Raw genomic sequence first — 17,153 nt, 5'->3', positions numbered from 1 at the left:
TATATATAACTTTTCTGTACAGAAAATACTCTGCTTGGCTTTAGGACATAGAAATGGAAATAACTAGAGGCCACAGTCCCAAAAAATTATAATGAAACACTAAACAAAAACATCTTGCCTAGGGTTTATACTGCTAAAATAATTTTTTTATGCCTACCTGCTTGCTTTTTCAAATCCATGCACAGTTCCCTTGCTTCAAGCAGGAGATTTTTCTTCACTTCCTATATGGAAGTAGTGAGTGAAGATTTACCCTGGAAAAAGAAATGGAAATAACTAGAGGCCACAGTCCCAAAAAATTATAATGAAACACTAAACAAAAACATCTTGCCTAGGGTTTATACTGCTAAAATAATTTTTTTATGCCTACCTGCTTGCTTTTTCAAATCCATGCACAGTTCCCTTGCTTCCAGCAGGAGATTTTTCTTCACTTCCTATATGGAAGTAGTGAGTGAAGATTTACCCAAAATAAGGGAAATCTTGTGTGACAGAGTTGTCAGCAGAGAATGTCCCCATTGGATGATAACCCATCTATTTTTGTTTCAGGGACAAATCAAAAAAGAGGGCTTAGTATCCCCAAAGAGAACACAGACAGCAATAGGTTTGAACTCTCACTTACTCTAAAACTTTTAAAACAGCATTTTAAAGCATCACAGATCTGTTTTAAATAAAATCCTTCTCAACCTTACTTTTTTTTATATTGTAGTGATTCTGCCATGCATGACACTTTGATTCTGGAGGTTGACACCCGGCTTGCACATGAGCACGGGTACATGCCAGGTCCTCATGGCCTACATATCAGCCACTCTCTGGGTCTCATACTGTGGCAGAGCCACAGTAACAAATAGAATTGAATGTTCTGGTGCATTCTGCATTGACATATCAGCTTGTACCGCAGTGGAAGTGGGTATCTTAAGGTAACAACACTGCGCCTCGATAGACTAACAGTAAGGCAGCATTGTCGCCTTAGGAAAGGAAATTACAGAGTGAGCTAATTCTGGCAGGATCACTAGGTGCAAATTGAAGAAAAGAAAGCTGGTATGAACCTCATAAAATCTAACTGGTTGGTAAACTACTATTTTGCTCATTTTATTTTTGGTTTTACATACATTTTAGAGAGACATTGTTGCTGGACCATTTTATTTCATTTTATTTCAATAACAATCTTCCTATAAGATTAAATGTGCATTTAACATATTTGTACCTAGTATGATGAAATGTATAGGCTTTAATAAACCATTAAAATGTTGTTGAAGCAAGATGAGCACCATTATCTGAAACAAACTTTTTTGGAATTCCACAATTGTTTGGTGACAGTGGTTTTCAATATGTTTTTAAAGGTTCAGTTAGAATAGTCTTCTGGAATAATTCACAACTAGAACATAGTTTTTATTGTCTGGCAGAGATCTAATGCAACTTTTTGTTATGATCATGAAGGTACTGAATTCCATTCCAGCAGAATGTATTCCTGACTCTTCATTTACATATCTTAACCCCCATGTGCCAAAGATGGATCTGCTTTATTGATTATTTTCAAGGCTTTGGGACCTGATTCAATAGTTATTTATACACATACATGTAATCAGGGTCGGATTTACTCTCTTTGCTGCCCCAAGGCCAGGTTCCTCATTGCTCCCCCTCTGCGCCATGCCCCCTCCCCCTTAATGGAGAATGTCAACCAGATGGCAGGGGTGGCAGGGTTAGCTTTATTTTTTCATAATTTTTATTTTTTTATAACTTGTAATTTTTTTTTATTTTTATTAATTGCTCTACTTTTTAAAATATTTATCTTATTATTTTTTACTTTTTGACCTGTAGGCTGCATTCAAGTGATCTCGGCAACATCACAGAGATCACTTGTACAAAACGAGCAGCGGCTTCCCTGCTCAACATTTAGCCCTGCTTGCCCGAAGCAGTGCTAAATATAGAAAAAAACTACCCAACCCGGCGCCCGGAACTGAATGTCCCAGGTGTCGGCCAATAAGAATTCCACACCCTTGCTGCCCCTCTACTCCCTGCTGCCCCAAGGCTGGGCCTTGGTGGCCTTGTGGGAAAACCGGCCCTGTATGTAATGATGGAAACATTAATATCTCAGATACTAGTGAACATATCTGAATGCTGGCTCTGCTGGCAACTTAAAGACATAAATGACCCCTTTTCCTTCTTGCACCACATGTGTGTAGTTATTGCTCTTTTTGGATTTGTGACACATCTAATAGTTTGCCATGTGTGTGATCTCCCACATCTAGCACAGTTGTTGTATAGTGCAGTTTTTGTATTACTTGTATCTAGTTAGGTTTGTCTGAAAGTAAGGGTGGCTGCATTGCTTATTTCATACACGTTTTCTGATTCAGCCATGCATTTTAATGCTTAAGTAACCTCATGGGTTCAAGCATTATCATCTGCTTTGCTTACAGTCAGCACCTTGAATTATAAATGTCCTTGTTCTCGGGGAAAGTTTGTTCCAAATAGAATAGTGTACATTTTATATCTGTCAAAAATGTTTCACAGACTGATCTCAGAAGTGAACCGCACATTTCTATGTACAGTAGCCCAGTTATTGCTGGTTGGTTGTATGCCAGCAACCTCCATTAACACTTTAGTGTGCAGTTGGTTCACATAGACCTAGCGCAACATATTTGCTTTACAACCTCCAAATTCTGTTAAGGCTTTAGTGGTGAGAAGGCAACCAGCTTCTGGCATTGTGCAATATTCTATTGCAGTACTTTATGTGCCGGGCATCTTGAAATAAGCTACTAAATTAAGTGTGTTTATTTCTGGGCTGTAGTCAGTCTGGAGGTTGATTATTCTGTGTTCTGCAGGTTTTCCCTAAACCTGGTAGATTGACCCCGTATTGTTTAATTGGGCTCCTGCATACAGTGTGGGAGGATCAATTACCAGATTATGAATATGCATCTAGAGGCCTAAGATGCTATGGGAAAGAAACCTGAAGAAAGCTGCGCTGGAGAAGGGATCTGCTTACTGCAGAGTGTTGCAGAGGAGCTTGTGAGAGCTGCCATCTGCCACCCTGCAAGAGAGATTCCTCACCCAGGTACTATACAGAGGAGAAGAAGCCAGTTTGTGCACAAGAAGTACTGTGACTGCTCTCTCAGAGTCATAGACTGTTCCTGGCTGCTCTCTGTTGCAAGAAACTATTTTTGCAGAAACCATAGGACCTGCTGCTATTGCTATTAGTGAAGACAGTGTCCTTCATTTTTGTTCTTTGGGTATTCTGCACCACTAACACTCTCTCCTAAGTTTATTACTGAGCAATAAATACTAAAAAGACCCTACAACTCGAGCCTGTTCTATTTTGGAAGTGTTGGTATTGCGGGAACTGAGGAAAAAGAGGTGGTAACTGCTAGACAGGTAGTAGGACTCTCAATTACCAGCGGCTCATTTGGAGTTGAGCACTACATAGACAAAAACAAGCAAATAAAGAGGAAATGTACCCATATAAAGAGAGCTCTATCTGTCCCCAAATTTTTTTTACATATATTGCAAGGCTATAGTTCGGTCATGCTGACTGGTGAAATTTTTGACTGACTGGTGAGACACCGCCAAATTTTTCAAGCCCTGATAATAACAAACACACCTTTAGAAATTTTTAGTAATGGCAATCTACAAACACATACTTCTAGATAATTGCCGGCTTTCTATTCTTTGCATACCCTATTTCTCTTTTCTTTCCCAGTCTTCTCACAGTGGCCATTTTTACTAAGGGCCGATTACCAGCTCTCCCTTTATTTCCTGGAACTCTGGCACATGCGGCTAGGACATGTGCCCATGCACATCATCTCAGAGGAAGAAAATGCCTTTCCCTGAGATCTCATGAGATTACAGATAATATTTCTCAGCAATGCTCTGCTAATGTAACCTTGATCTAACCTTCCCAGGATGCAACACATGCACATTACATAATTTGTGCCAAAGTGGACCAGGAAGTAAATGAAAAACATGTTTGTTTCATGAATGTAAGATGATTTCTTATCAGCATTCAGAGCTGCATGCTGATGTGATTTTTAGTAAAAGGGGGTAAAGGTCCACTTACTGAAATATAGTATACACCATCGGGAACAACATTAGGCTAGCCCATTCATGCTTAATTTATAGAAACAATTTTCTTAACCTTTGAAGTGAGGCCACCCCTGCGCTGCAAGGGTTAGGAATTTTCCCCCCAGATGTCTTCTTTAAATTAAGCAATAGGCTAGCCTTTTGTTGTTTCCAATAGTGTATACCAGTAAACTAGTTATGAGAGCAAAGTTACTTGTTAGAAAATGTCAAAGATTACCCAAGGTTGTAAGAGTCAACCTGTCATTGTATATTTCTAAGCTTAGTAGACAGGGTGAGGACTAAGAATGGACATGCTTGAAAATATTTCCACATTTAGCAAGTATTGTGTGGCTCTTCTGATAATGCTTGTTGACTATACTAGAGTCAGGGCGTCATTGATGCCTCCAGGCATGTTCTCAGTATTATTACAACACATAGACTCATAGAATATATTTACTGTGTCTAGTCATGGACTTTTATCTATGCATTGTTTACTTTGTATATAGTCTTGCGATGTTCACATTATTTTGCTATAAAGGAAAATCAGCGTTCAGTCATGTTTTTAATTGTTTATTTTACTCAATAGAAAGCAATAGAAATCATTTTGAAAAGATTACAATATTTGGGGTTCTGGAATTGACATTGTATGTCCCATGTTACTGGTAATGGCCCTTTTCTACCCCCAAGCACAAAATGGATCTACTCTTTAGCAATGTAAAGTGTAGTCTAATGTTTTTAGATATGCATGTGATATAATTGAAGTCACCTTAGGCCCCGTTCACAATAAGCGATTTATTGCACGGTAATTCCCGCGATATCGTGGCTATTTACCGCGCGATATCGCTCTCCAATGGAAGGCAATGGGGCAAAGGGTCCTGCTGTTGCGGGTCGTGCGTCGCTACAGCAGGGCCCTTTTTGGAGCGGATTTTGCCGCGATTCCATTCTTTGCAATGCAAGCATTTGCGCGATATCGCGCAAAATGCAAATTGCGCAGTGTAAATGGGGCCTTAATGTAAACGATCATATTCATGTGTATTACTGCACTAAAAAGCATGTTTCTTTCTATAGTTTGTGATTACATGGGGACAGATATATTTTCTCAATACATATGTAGGCCCTGCTTATTGGGTGCTAGTGCTATACCGATACCTATCTATACCTTGCAATCAGATTGGACAAATAGAATGGACAATCAGATTGAACATCAGATTGGGCTATCTCTACCTTACAATCTGATTGCCCAATCTCTACCTTACAATCTAAGTGCCAGATCTGTACCTGGCGATCTGATTGTCCAATCTGTACCTTGCAATCTGATTGTCCAATCTGTACCTTAAAATCTGATTGCTCAATCTATACCTTGCAATCTGAGTGTCCAATCTGATGGACAATCTGATTGGACATTCTCTAATGTACAATTTAATTGGACAATCCAATTGAACCATATCCTGCTTACAATCTGATTGTAAGTTGCAATCTGATTCTCCATGGTCTACCTTGCAATCTGATTGCCCCATCTGTACCTTGCAATTGGATTGTCTAATCTCTACCTTGCAATCAGATTGGACAATCAGATTGGACATCAAATTGGGCTATCTCAAACTTACAATCTGATTGTCCAATATCTACCTTACAATCTGATTGTCCAGTCTCCACCTTACAATCTGATTGTCCAATCTGTACCTTGCAATCTAATTGTCCAATCTGTACAATCTGATTGCTCAATCTATACCTTGCAATCTGATTGTCTAATCTATACCTTGCAATCAGATTGGACATCAGATGGGGCTATCTCAAACTTACAATCTGATTGCCCAATCTCTACCTTGCAAAATGATTCAGTCTGTTGACAATCTCTAACTTACAATCTGATTGTCCAATCAGTATCTTGCAATCTGATTGTCTAATCTGATTGGACAATCTCTAACTTAAGCTTAGAGATTGGACAATCTCTAACATACACCTATAGGTTAACTGCAGACTTTCTATGGTCAGATGGAAAAAGTGCAACAAATTCCTCCATCTACGCTAAACTGTGTGGATGGAGGAATCCCCCGCGTGGCCAAGCTTCAGTATCTTGCTAGTCCGCCGCACTGGCTCTCAAAACATCTGAACAATTCCTGCATCCAATCAGATTGTTCAGGTATTTTGAGAGCTGACTAGCAAGTTACTGAAGCTTGGCCCAGTGGGAGATTCCTCTATCCACAAAGTTTAGCATAGATGGAGCCCTCAGGGGCAGGGTCCTCCTTACCATCTTGTCCTGTATTGTACTGTGATTGTAATGTCTTCCTTATATTGTAAAGCGCTGCGCAAACTATTGGCGCTATATAAATCCTGTATAATCATAATAATCATAATAATGGAGAAATCTGTTGGACAAACTCTTAATTTTACTTACTTTAGTCTGTTAGTTCAATCAGATTGGACAACCAGATCCCCCAATCAGATTTGACAATCTCTAACGTACAATTTGATTGGACAATCAGAATCCGCCTTTCCAATCACTCTAGTGAAGATCTGTCACATTTATTCAGGCAGTGACTAGAGGTCCCATGATATAGAGGGCTTTTTGTTTGTTGAAAAGGAGACTGGAGGAAGACACTTTTTAAATCAGTACAGCGTCTTACCACTTAGACACTTGTTACATGAGGCTCTGGGTTCTAGTTTGGAGTCTCTCCAGGCACACTATCTGAATGTGCTTGCCAGGGTTTCCAAAACATACAGGTAGATTCATTGGTGTATGAAAAAATAGGCCAGATTTTGTATATAAGCACCTTAGCTTTATAATTGTATTGCATTATATCTGTTGGTAGACAGTGTCCTCTAGTGACTACAATGTAGATTGCAGTCGACTACAATCAGATTACATAATGCTTCTCTGCATTATTTATTTCAGTATTTGAACTCATTCAGGTGAATGAATAAAATATACAACCCCAATTCCAAACACTGTGTAAAATCTACATAAAACAGAATGTATTTATTATTTCTAAATCTCATAACACATATTTTATGCACAATAAAAAAAAAACATCAAAAGTTTAAACTGAGAAAATGTACCATTTTAAGAAAAAAATAATTTTGAAATTGATGGCAGCAACAAGTTGCGACAGGGCCATGTTAACCATGGTGCAGCATCTCCACTTCTTTTAACAACACTCTGTAAATGTCTACCAACTGATGAGACCAGTTGCTGGAGTTTTGGGAGAGGAATGTTGCCCCATTGTTGCCTGATATAGCATTCTAACTGCTCAATAGTCCTGGGTCTTCTTTGTCATTTTTCCGTTTCAAGATGCACCAAATATTTTCAGTTGGTGAAAGGTCTAGACTGCAGGCAGGCCAGTTAAGCACCCGGACTCTTATACTACAAAGGCATGCTGTTGTCATAGATGCAGTATGTGGTTTAGCATTGTCCTGCTGCAGTATGCAAGGCCTTCCCTGAAAAAGGCGTCATCTGGTTAGGAGCATATGCTGCTCTAAAACCTGGATATATCTTTGAGCATTGATAGTGCCTTTCCAGGTGTACAAGCTGCCCATTCCATATGCACTAATGCACCCCCATATCATCAGAGATGCAGACTTCTGAAGTGAGAGCTGATGACAAGCTGGAAGGTCCCTCTCCTATTTAATCCAGAGGATGCGGCACCCATGGTTGCCAAAAAGAATGTCAAATTTTGATTTGTCTGACCACAACAGTTTTCCACTTTGCAACAGACCATTTTAAATGAGCTTTGGCCCAGAGAAGATGGCAGCATTTCTGTAGCATATTCAGATATGGCTTCTTTGCATGATAGACCTTTAAGGGCTCTTTCACAAGTGCGGCAAAACCAGGCATTGGAGAATCATTTTAACGTCTTTCTGCTGTCTATTAACGCCCAATAGCAACCGCCCAGTACAGTTCACACATGGGCATCAGTGTTGCGTTGCGGCAAAAAATAGATTGCATGTCGTGTTCTGGAGGCATTGCAGCTAGAATAATGCCTCCATAGAAGTCTATTGAACAGCCTTTGAAACGCTTGCTCAGCGCTCTCTGGAGCATTGACAAGGCATTAAACAAGCGTTTCACAGGCAGTTTTGCAACAGGAGAGACCCCAAGTTAAACAGTTAAAACAAAAATGTGCGTGGGGTCCCCCTCCTGAACCATACCAGACCCTTTAGGTCTGGTCGGAAAATTAGGAGGGACCCCCCGAGTAAAAAAAAAAGGGGGGGCGAGTGAGCTTCCCCACCTCCTGCACCATACCAGGCCACATGCCCTCGCACTGGGAGTGTGCTTTTCCAGGGTACAAAGGCCTCTTCCTCACATGCCCTGGGGCGTTGGTTGTGGGGTTCTGTGGGTAGGGGAGCTTTTTTGCATCGGGTACCCCTTCAATTAAGGGGCACCCAGGTGCCCCCCACCCCTTGTGAATGAATAATAAAAAAATCCCAACGCTCACCGACCCGAGCAGCAGCCGGCCAAATGTCAACATATAGATGGAGCTTGGGGTTGACGTCACATGCCAGCTCCGCCCATTTGTTTTTATTTGGCCATGACCTGAGAAGACCCACGGCCAAATCAAAACAAATGGGTGGTGCCGGCCATGACGTCAACCCCAAGCTCCATCTACAGTATATGTTACTCCATACTTTTGGATTTTGGACAGAACTTTTTCCACAATCCAAAAGTATGCTGGTAGGTTACGTGGTTGTTAAGGTTGAATATAGACACAGGTCCATCCAGTTGATCCTATGTGTGCATGTGCGTATGTTTGTGTATGAGTCACCAAGCGTACTCATACCCCTGTATATTGCATTCACTGAGGAAAGCATCTAACATGTTTTTTTTGTATGATTCTATACTCTCAGCTGATCCCACTACCTGTGCACGGAAGTTCCACAATTGTACCCCTCTAAGAGTAAAGAATCCCCTCTGCAGTTTGAGATTAAACCTTTTTTCTTCCAATTTCAGGTTGTACTCTTGTCTTCTTAAGTGACCTTAAAGTAAACAGTTGGTTAATGATTCTACCATTACCATGCAACATCTTGTACAGGACAGTAATTTTCCTTCCTAATCACCTCTTTTCCAGAATGAACAAGTATAATTTCTGTAATTGGCTCTTAAACCAAATTTCCAGTTTTCGATGACTGCAAGGCTGAACGGGCAGTGTGCGCTTGCGCACACCGGCGCGTTCGGCAGTTGTCGAACAAGCACACCACTAACCCGCGGAGAATCGTACTGCTTGTTCGACGGAAGTAGAAACGGTCGTACGCCTTCCATACACTTTGCGATTATCGTACGGTCACGGGATTTCCCACGATTACAGTACAATAATCGTACAGTGTATGGGCACCTTTGAGGTGCCCATACACCTTACAATTATCTGGAGATTTTTGGCTGCGATTGTGTTGATGGGAAGTGCACAACCTCAATTACTGTACAACTGGCTGATTTTTGTCTTTCAAGCAGGCTAGAAAATGTTTGTCTAGTTGGACGAAAATCAGTGGGTTATTGGTGATGTTGTACAACAAAATTTTCAAGATGAAAACTGCACATGCTCAAACGAAAACCTGTTCTTTCCATAGATGAGAATCGGCCAGTTAGTGGTGCTGACGAACCTTAATTGCAAACTACATTGGTCTGTGCATAATGGGCTAGTTGAATGAAAATTGAACGAGGGTGAGATGTCTGGGCAAAAAAAGTTGTACAATGGTTGTAGGGTGTATGGCCACCTAAAGGCAGGCACTGGTGTGTGTCTTCTCAAAGGGCTTTGTTTTATGTTGTTGTTAATGGCAAAACTGATGTATAAAAACAACATATATGTTGTACATGATGCCAGGAATGCATCCTGGAAGGACTGTCATGGTCCCTTCAAGGGGATGGAGAAAACAGGTTTTGTCAGAAGTTCTCACCAATGCAGGTGAGGGGATCCGAGAAGACTTTTTAGAAGGGAAGGATTGTTAGTCCTAAAGAGCACAAAGAGCACGTGGAGCGAGCCTGCAGTGTTCCATGAGGTGTCTTTGGAGCAGGACACATGGTTGAGTGTGGAGCTGTGAACTGCTGATTACTGAGACACTGCTGCTGGGTGTCTGTGCCTGTGTGGAAACCTCTTGGAGCTGGCTGAGACTCTAACCATGGTGTGGGACTAACTTACTGAGGGAGTTCGCCATTGACTAACTTTTGCTGAAGAGAAGTTTTGTTCATATGTTTCATTTGCTGAAGATACGCTGTTTCTGTTGGAGTGTTTTTGGGAAGAAAATAAAGATTTACATCCTTATTAAGTGATGTAATGAAAAGCATATTAAAGTGCTATTAAATGTATGCAATTTTTCCATTTAAATATAGATCAGATTTCTCAGCAATATATACGCTAAACAAACAATAAATACCTTTCATGTTGTGCATCTACAGTATATGTTTAATCAATGAGATAAGAATATTTTAGTTTTCTCACTTTCATTTCTTAGGCCCAAATAATGTATCTCTCTCTCTCTTTCTTTCTCTTTCTTTATGTCCATCCATCCCTCATAGTTTGCAGTTCAGAACCAGAAGATGTCCAGGCTGAAGCACAAAACAGCACAAGCCTTCTCATTACATGGAAGAGACCTCGGGTTGTATATGATGCCGTAATTGACAGATATGTAGTCTATTATCAAAAACTACAGGGGGAAGACCAAACAAAGCATCAGTATCTCACAGATGGCTACCAGGATTTGGTAAGTTCATTTTGAACTGAAAAGTAAACATAAGTAAAAAAATTGCAGCTTATTAGCCCCTTAGTGATGGCAGACCATCTCATAAAATTTATTTTTAAAGCTTACCTAATTATAAACTAATGTTTTTATATAACTTTTTAATCATTTGTATAAAAAATCTATGATAAAGCCTTTGTATGATTATCAAAGCCAGATGTTCCAGTCTCTCTAGGACAGAGATCGAGGGTGTGCCTGTCCTCTAAAGGTGGCCATACACTTGACAACCATCGCAAGACCTTAGTCTTGCGATGGTTGTAAAGTAATTTAAAAAACATACGATCTGCCCATCTTGGACAGGCAGATTGTACCCTGAGGGGCGTGCTTTTGATGACCGCAATGCTGAACGGGCAGTGTGCATGTGCGCCAGGGCCGGACTGGCACTAAAAATAGGCCCGGGCATTTTAGACTGAGCAGCCCAATCACGTGACCACCAACAGGCCCCACCCCTCACAAAAGGGGGTGGAGCCAAACTCAGAAGTGCAATCGAGGGGCAGGGCCGGCCACTAGTAAGTACCGGAGGGCTACAGCTGACACACAAGCCTTGCTACAACCAATACACAAACCTTGCAACAATGTAGGAAGCTTGCTATAGAGAATATCTGTAAAAAATAAGTCAAGGCAACTGGACTTGCTGTATTTTACTTGAAGACATTTCACTAGTCATCCAACCAGCTTTCTCATATCAGAAATTTCTGAATTGAGAAAGCTGGTTGGATGGCCAGTGAAATGTCTTCAAAAAAAATACAGAAAGTCCAGTTGCCTTGACTTATTTTTTACAGATATACCATGTGACCTGGATGAATGAGAACCTTCACAGACATATTGCTATAGAGAATCGGATCTCACTGGCCCCCCAACCCCCCTGGCATTCTCTGCACTAAAGTAGCTAACACTCTAATGTCCCCCGCACAGTCACACACTATTATTATACATTTATAAAGCTCTGACATATACCGCAGTGCTATACAGAGAAGTCACATCAGTCTCTGTACAGAGGAGCTTACACTCTAATGCAGAATACCATCAGCTATAGAGGACTAAAAATCCCTGCAAAACATTATACAGCAATGCAGAATAATAGTATATGAATTTGGTACATACTTTGTGCTGCCGCTCTGCTCCGGGGTACCAGCCTGAAGTCTCGGGCAAAGGGTCTCAGAAGGGGAAGATAGGCAGCTGGTGGAAGCCCGGTAAGAAGGCACCGCGTGGTTCCCCAGAAGGCTGCTGCGCGGGACCTAACACAGCCAAATCAACGCAGAAGTCAGTGGTGTAATGCAGAGTACAGAAGTCAGAGGTGCAACACAGAGCACAGCAGTGTGACGCAGAGGGCAGCGCTGTGATGCACAGTGCTGAGGTCAGCGGTGTGACGCAGAGGTCAGCAGTGTGATCTACAGTGCAGTGGTCAGGGTGTGATGCAGAGTGCAGAGGACAGCGGTGTGACTTACAGTGCAGAGGCCAGCGGTGGTGGGGGGGGGGTCTAGTCTAAGGGGGAAAGCTCCAGTCCAGCATGATGCCCAGCTGCCTCCTTGTGCCCTTACTTCAGGACCCGCTCTTTCTTTGCCAATGGTAGCCCTACAGTCTTATTCCTAGCCTATGGCAACTGAAGTGGGCGGAGGAAGTTGCAGGTGGCCACCGAGGAGCCCAACTATTTAGCTGGCTTTCAGAAAGGCAGCCGATGTTCTGTCGAAAACTCCAACTCCTCAAGATCTCCAACAACCTGACTTACTTAGAAGTAAGAGGTTCGGCCGAGAAGGCTCTACTGCACGTGGGCCATATCCGCGGCATTTCCCTACACACATACTACAGAGCAATAAAGTATTAAAATGTGAGGAAACAGCGCACTCCACTATCCCGGCAGTTGGCCAAGAAGACCACACACCCTCATCCACCAGCGCGCATGCCGTGTGGAACGCAGGGTGGTTACAGCTTGCGTCTCAGCGGGACATCATTCGTAGGTCCTACGTACATTCGCGCATGCGCAGTATGTAACATTAGGACTGTAGACTGTGGCTCAAGTGGTAACCAATAGAACAGCAGCACCAGCGCACACAGTAACATCTGCCAACACTATATATGAGGCACACAAGACAAACAGAACCCAAATTCCATTGGTTACCACTTGAGCCTCAGACCATGCATCTTGTCTTTGAAAACAAATACATAAAAAGAAATGAAAATTTCACTATATGATTATAACTTTAGCAAATAGTAGCTGGCTTGTAAACCTGGAACTCGTAGAAGCAAATATAAAAGCTCTAGGTATATATTATTCAATGTTAATACTATTTTGTTTTCTTCAAATAAGTTACAACACAGTTCATGTGGTATAATATTATTATTTAATATTATATATTATTATAATTGTTAATAGTAATAATACTAATATTAATAATATTGTTGGTAATACATCATATTAGTTAACCTTGACAAGACAACTGGATATATGAAGCTGTCAGCCTGTACACATAATGTATCTTATCTAGAAGACTCTATGCTTATCATAGACTCTGCAGAGAACATAATAAAACTTGTGCTGATTGTGCAGCTATTGAAAGGTGTTTGTCACCAATGAAGAAAGAATACATATTATATAACAGTTTTCAGCTATAGCAACTAGGCTGTTTTATTTGATATGTACCAGCTATACTGGCTCTAATGATTTATACAACTATTGAAGTCATTCACTGGTTCTTTACAATAGCGTTTTATTTATTTTCTATTGTAGGGTGCAATTCTATTAAATTTAGTGCCAAACACAAGTTATGTTCTCCAAGTTGTAGCAATGTGCACCAATAGCCTTTATGGAAAACGCAGTGACCAGGTGGTTCTTGACATGATGATGGATGGGCAAGGTATGTGTTATACAATTTCTATAACAATAGTTTATACTGAAGTCTCTTGTCTGATCATTCTGCCCTTTTTGGTGGGTAGTATTTATTGCTATGCTTTTTAAAGCAAACTTTGTAAAAATGCAGCTAACAGTAGAATGCAATGTATTGAATTTTCATGGCTGATACAGCTGTGCTCAGTGAGCAGAACAGTAGATGCCTGAAATTCCCCAGCTCTAATAAGTTTCTAGACGAGAAAAAAATGTTTTATCGATTGAGAAATAATATGAGATCTTATAAAATTCTTTGATTTGAAATATACTTCCAAGTGAGCATGGGAGTACAGCAGTAACAGGAGCTGAAAATGTACCCGCATGGCCGGAATTGGGCTTTAAGGTTTTAGTTAATATAATAGTTAATGTGAAATTATGGACAAAATAAATAGTGACATAAATAACACACCATTTCAATAGCATTAATACAATGCCCCTCTGTAACATATTTTTTATTACCCAATGATCTTGTCAGTAAATATGTTACTTTCTTAAACAGAGTGACAGTGCTGATTATTCTGCAGTAATTGCTCAGCAGTGTTGTACTTTGTGGACCGTGTAGTCTTAGGTGGACATGTAGTTGTAAATGGACTTTAATAGGTAAAAATGAAGAAAATATCAATAAAGGCATGTGGAATATAAAAGTAGTTCATAATAAGTGATTTATTAATTACATGTATTATACATTACATGTATTAACCACAGTTTCTAGAATACAATGTTTTTCGCTATAGTTGTCCCTTATCTAACTCACTATTAAAGTAAGCCTTATCTGGCCTAAAATGTGCACAACCTTGTATTACCTGCAAGTACCTGTATTAAAGTCTAGGCCTAGGCTGTACATGGGATCTCAACTTCTGTCCAACTTGAGATTAAGCCCACCCATCAACGCAGTAGGCCCCACCCACCGCCATACAACTGTCAAATGACAGAGTCACAGTGACATTCTAGCATGAGATAATTAAATGACAGGGTAGGGGCTTTATAAAGGGGGAATGTGGCTTGAAATTGCTCAAGATAGAAGTCAAGGCCCCATGTACAGCCTGAGTCAAGGACCCAAAGATCAACTGAAAGATCAACAGAGACACTTGCAGGTAGCAAGGTACCTGTAATTCAGTGCTGTTGTTACCTTAATGTTTTGGGCCTTGTCAAAAATTAGCATACACCAGTAATTAGAATGTCTAGGCTAGCCAGTTAGTCTGTACAGTAGTGTTAAGGTCCCAAACCCCTCAATGGCGGCCACAAATATACCAAATGGTTGTGAGCAATTTCAATATTATATACATTTTTTTGAGTGTGTGTACGTACAGTATGTACAGGCATATACTCTGTTCTATTAGACTGAATTGTAAGCTACATAAAAGATTTATCAACCCATTGGTCTTAAATTCTGTGTGGAATTTTGAGAATGTGACTAGCTATTGTGTTTACATGCATCCTTTTTTTCTGGTGATGCAGGTACTGTACCATGTTTTTGCAAGATTATAGATACCTCCGTACTAATTAAGTTATAATTTGATTCTTATGAAATAGTTTTAGTATTATATGTGGTAAGGTGACTATACAGTATGTAGCATGTAAATATTGCAGTGAATGACTATAGATAAAGTATACAAGATCTGCTAAATGGGAATTTGAATGTAGCATACTATGTTATGGATTTCATTTTATCTTATTATTTTATTTAACTTATTTATTATTTATTTATCTTATTATTTTTTATCGCATTATCAAAAATGTATTACTTTGGAAACTGTGTTTGTTATGTGCTTCATAATATCAATCATTTTGTGTATTCATAAACTTACCAACACCATTACGTTCAATTGTATCTTGTCAGCCATAATGGTCATACTCCTAACATTTTATGTGACATAGTTACATTATTCCATTACAATACTATATATTTAACATTATGTCATAATTGGTTGCATAAAAAATTATTTATTTTCTCTCACTTCAAAGCAGTGTTCTAGCTATCATTCTTTCCGCTTTCTTCTCAGTCACTAAATCTAAAAGTGCTTAATGGCCCTATGCAATATGTGACAAATTCCATTCATCTTCTAAAGACTTTACTTGCGGTGTTTGCATTTCCTTTATTATCTTCTGACTATGTTCTAAGCAAAATAAATGTAAGATTTGAAATACAACCAGAGAAGATAACTAAATCCAGTTATCTCAATTTGAATGACAGCTTATTGCATAGGGTCTCTTGCAAGTGACACATATTAATCCGCTTCACCAAAACGGCACGTGTTTTCTGGTTTTCACAAGCAAAATATAACCAAGAATTATTGGAGCCTATTCTTGTTGTCTATTGTATGTGGTCATTTAAGAACTAAACATTGATTCTTCCCTATATTGTTGTCTAACCATATGTACTCTATGTTGTAATGGTTAACATTTACACATTTTTGGTGTTTTTGTATTAATTTAATTTATAGATTGTGTTGTTGTTCATGGTGTAGTTTGTGTACATTTCATTATAAATGTTTTTTTCTCATTCTATTATTACATTATTTTTCATATAGATGAAAATCATGTAATAATTTGTCTTAAATGTAAACATAGCTTGTCCAAGTAATGCTGAGCACTTGTTACCACCACTGAGTAATGCTGAGTAATGCTGAGCACTATGTTACCACCACTCCATAGGGTTTTAGCAGTCCTTTAGCACAATGCATTAAAGGTTTTTAGGCTAACAGATAAGGAATAGATGTTAAACATGCTACCTGCTAAATAAGTGGAAGTCAGAAAAACTCAACGCCATTATATGTAAGGTAAGACTTTTTTCTATTTGTTATTTGTACCATCGTATTATTAACAAGAATGTAAGTAGTTCAAATAAATGCATATGGTATTAGAGAATTGGTAGCGTTTGCCAGGCAAGGAAATCAGAATGATAGAAATGAGAAATATACAAAATAGAACAGAAAAGATTAAAATAGTGTGTTTGTAATATGTTTGTTCTGCAGTTCAAACTTTGCAGAAAGATTCAGATATAACATAGGTTTGAAAACCCAAGTTGGGTTGACAGCCATCAATTACCATTAATAGTTCTATGTTATACCAAGTATGATTTCAATTATTTACTACTGTATTTAGGTCCTAATTGTAATTATTATACTTGCTTCCACCTAGAAAGTCTGGTAAAAAAAGTATACTGCCTTATATTGGAATCTATACTGTTATAACTAATTTCAGGATTAAGGTTTTACCATGCTTGGCAAAAAGTCTTGGGCTGTCTTAATGCTCTCAGTCAGTGAATAAAATAAATACATACAGTATATAGCATTTCTCAATCTAAAAACAGCCATGTTTGAATATCTGTAGACACTTTAAAGCTAAGCAAGAATATTACTTTTCCATGGTGGCTCTTTAGTAACAATTATAGATAAAATATCAAAGTAAGAATGCAAGCTGCCTTTGGTTCACAGCTGAACAAGACCTTTATAACTGTAGTCACAACCTTCCATCTAAAATAAATAATACA

At 39.4% G+C, this 17,153-nt stretch overlaps 1 protein-coding gene across 8 annotated transcripts in view; it reads left to right on the top strand.

The window, feature by feature from the left end:
* The window catches only part of PTPRZ1 (protein tyrosine phosphatase, receptor type Z1), a 175,276-nt gene that overhangs the window by 88,896 nt on the left and 69,227 nt on the right, over positions 1–17,153 (top strand). For all 8 annotated transcript variants that reach the window (XM_018557755.1, XM_018557754.1, XM_018557753.1 and 5 more), the window contains exons 9-10: positions 10,556–10,740; positions 13,505–13,631. In XM_018557755.1, coding sequence (XP_018413257.1) covers positions 10,556–10,740; positions 13,505–13,631 — 312 coding nt within the window. The remainder of the gene's footprint in view (positions 1–10,555; positions 10,741–13,504; positions 13,632–17,153) is intronic.

This window comes from Nanorana parkeri, unplaced genomic scaffold (genome assembly GCF_000935625.1).
Source record: "Nanorana parkeri isolate BGI_ZX_2015 unplaced genomic scaffold, ASM93562v1 scaffold301, whole genome shotgun sequence".
Lineage (NCBI taxonomy): Eukaryota > Metazoa > Chordata > Amphibia > Anura > Dicroglossidae > Nanorana > Nanorana parkeri.
Note: the sequence above shows the minus strand (reverse complement) of the source record. Positions and strands in the feature narration are given on the sequence as shown.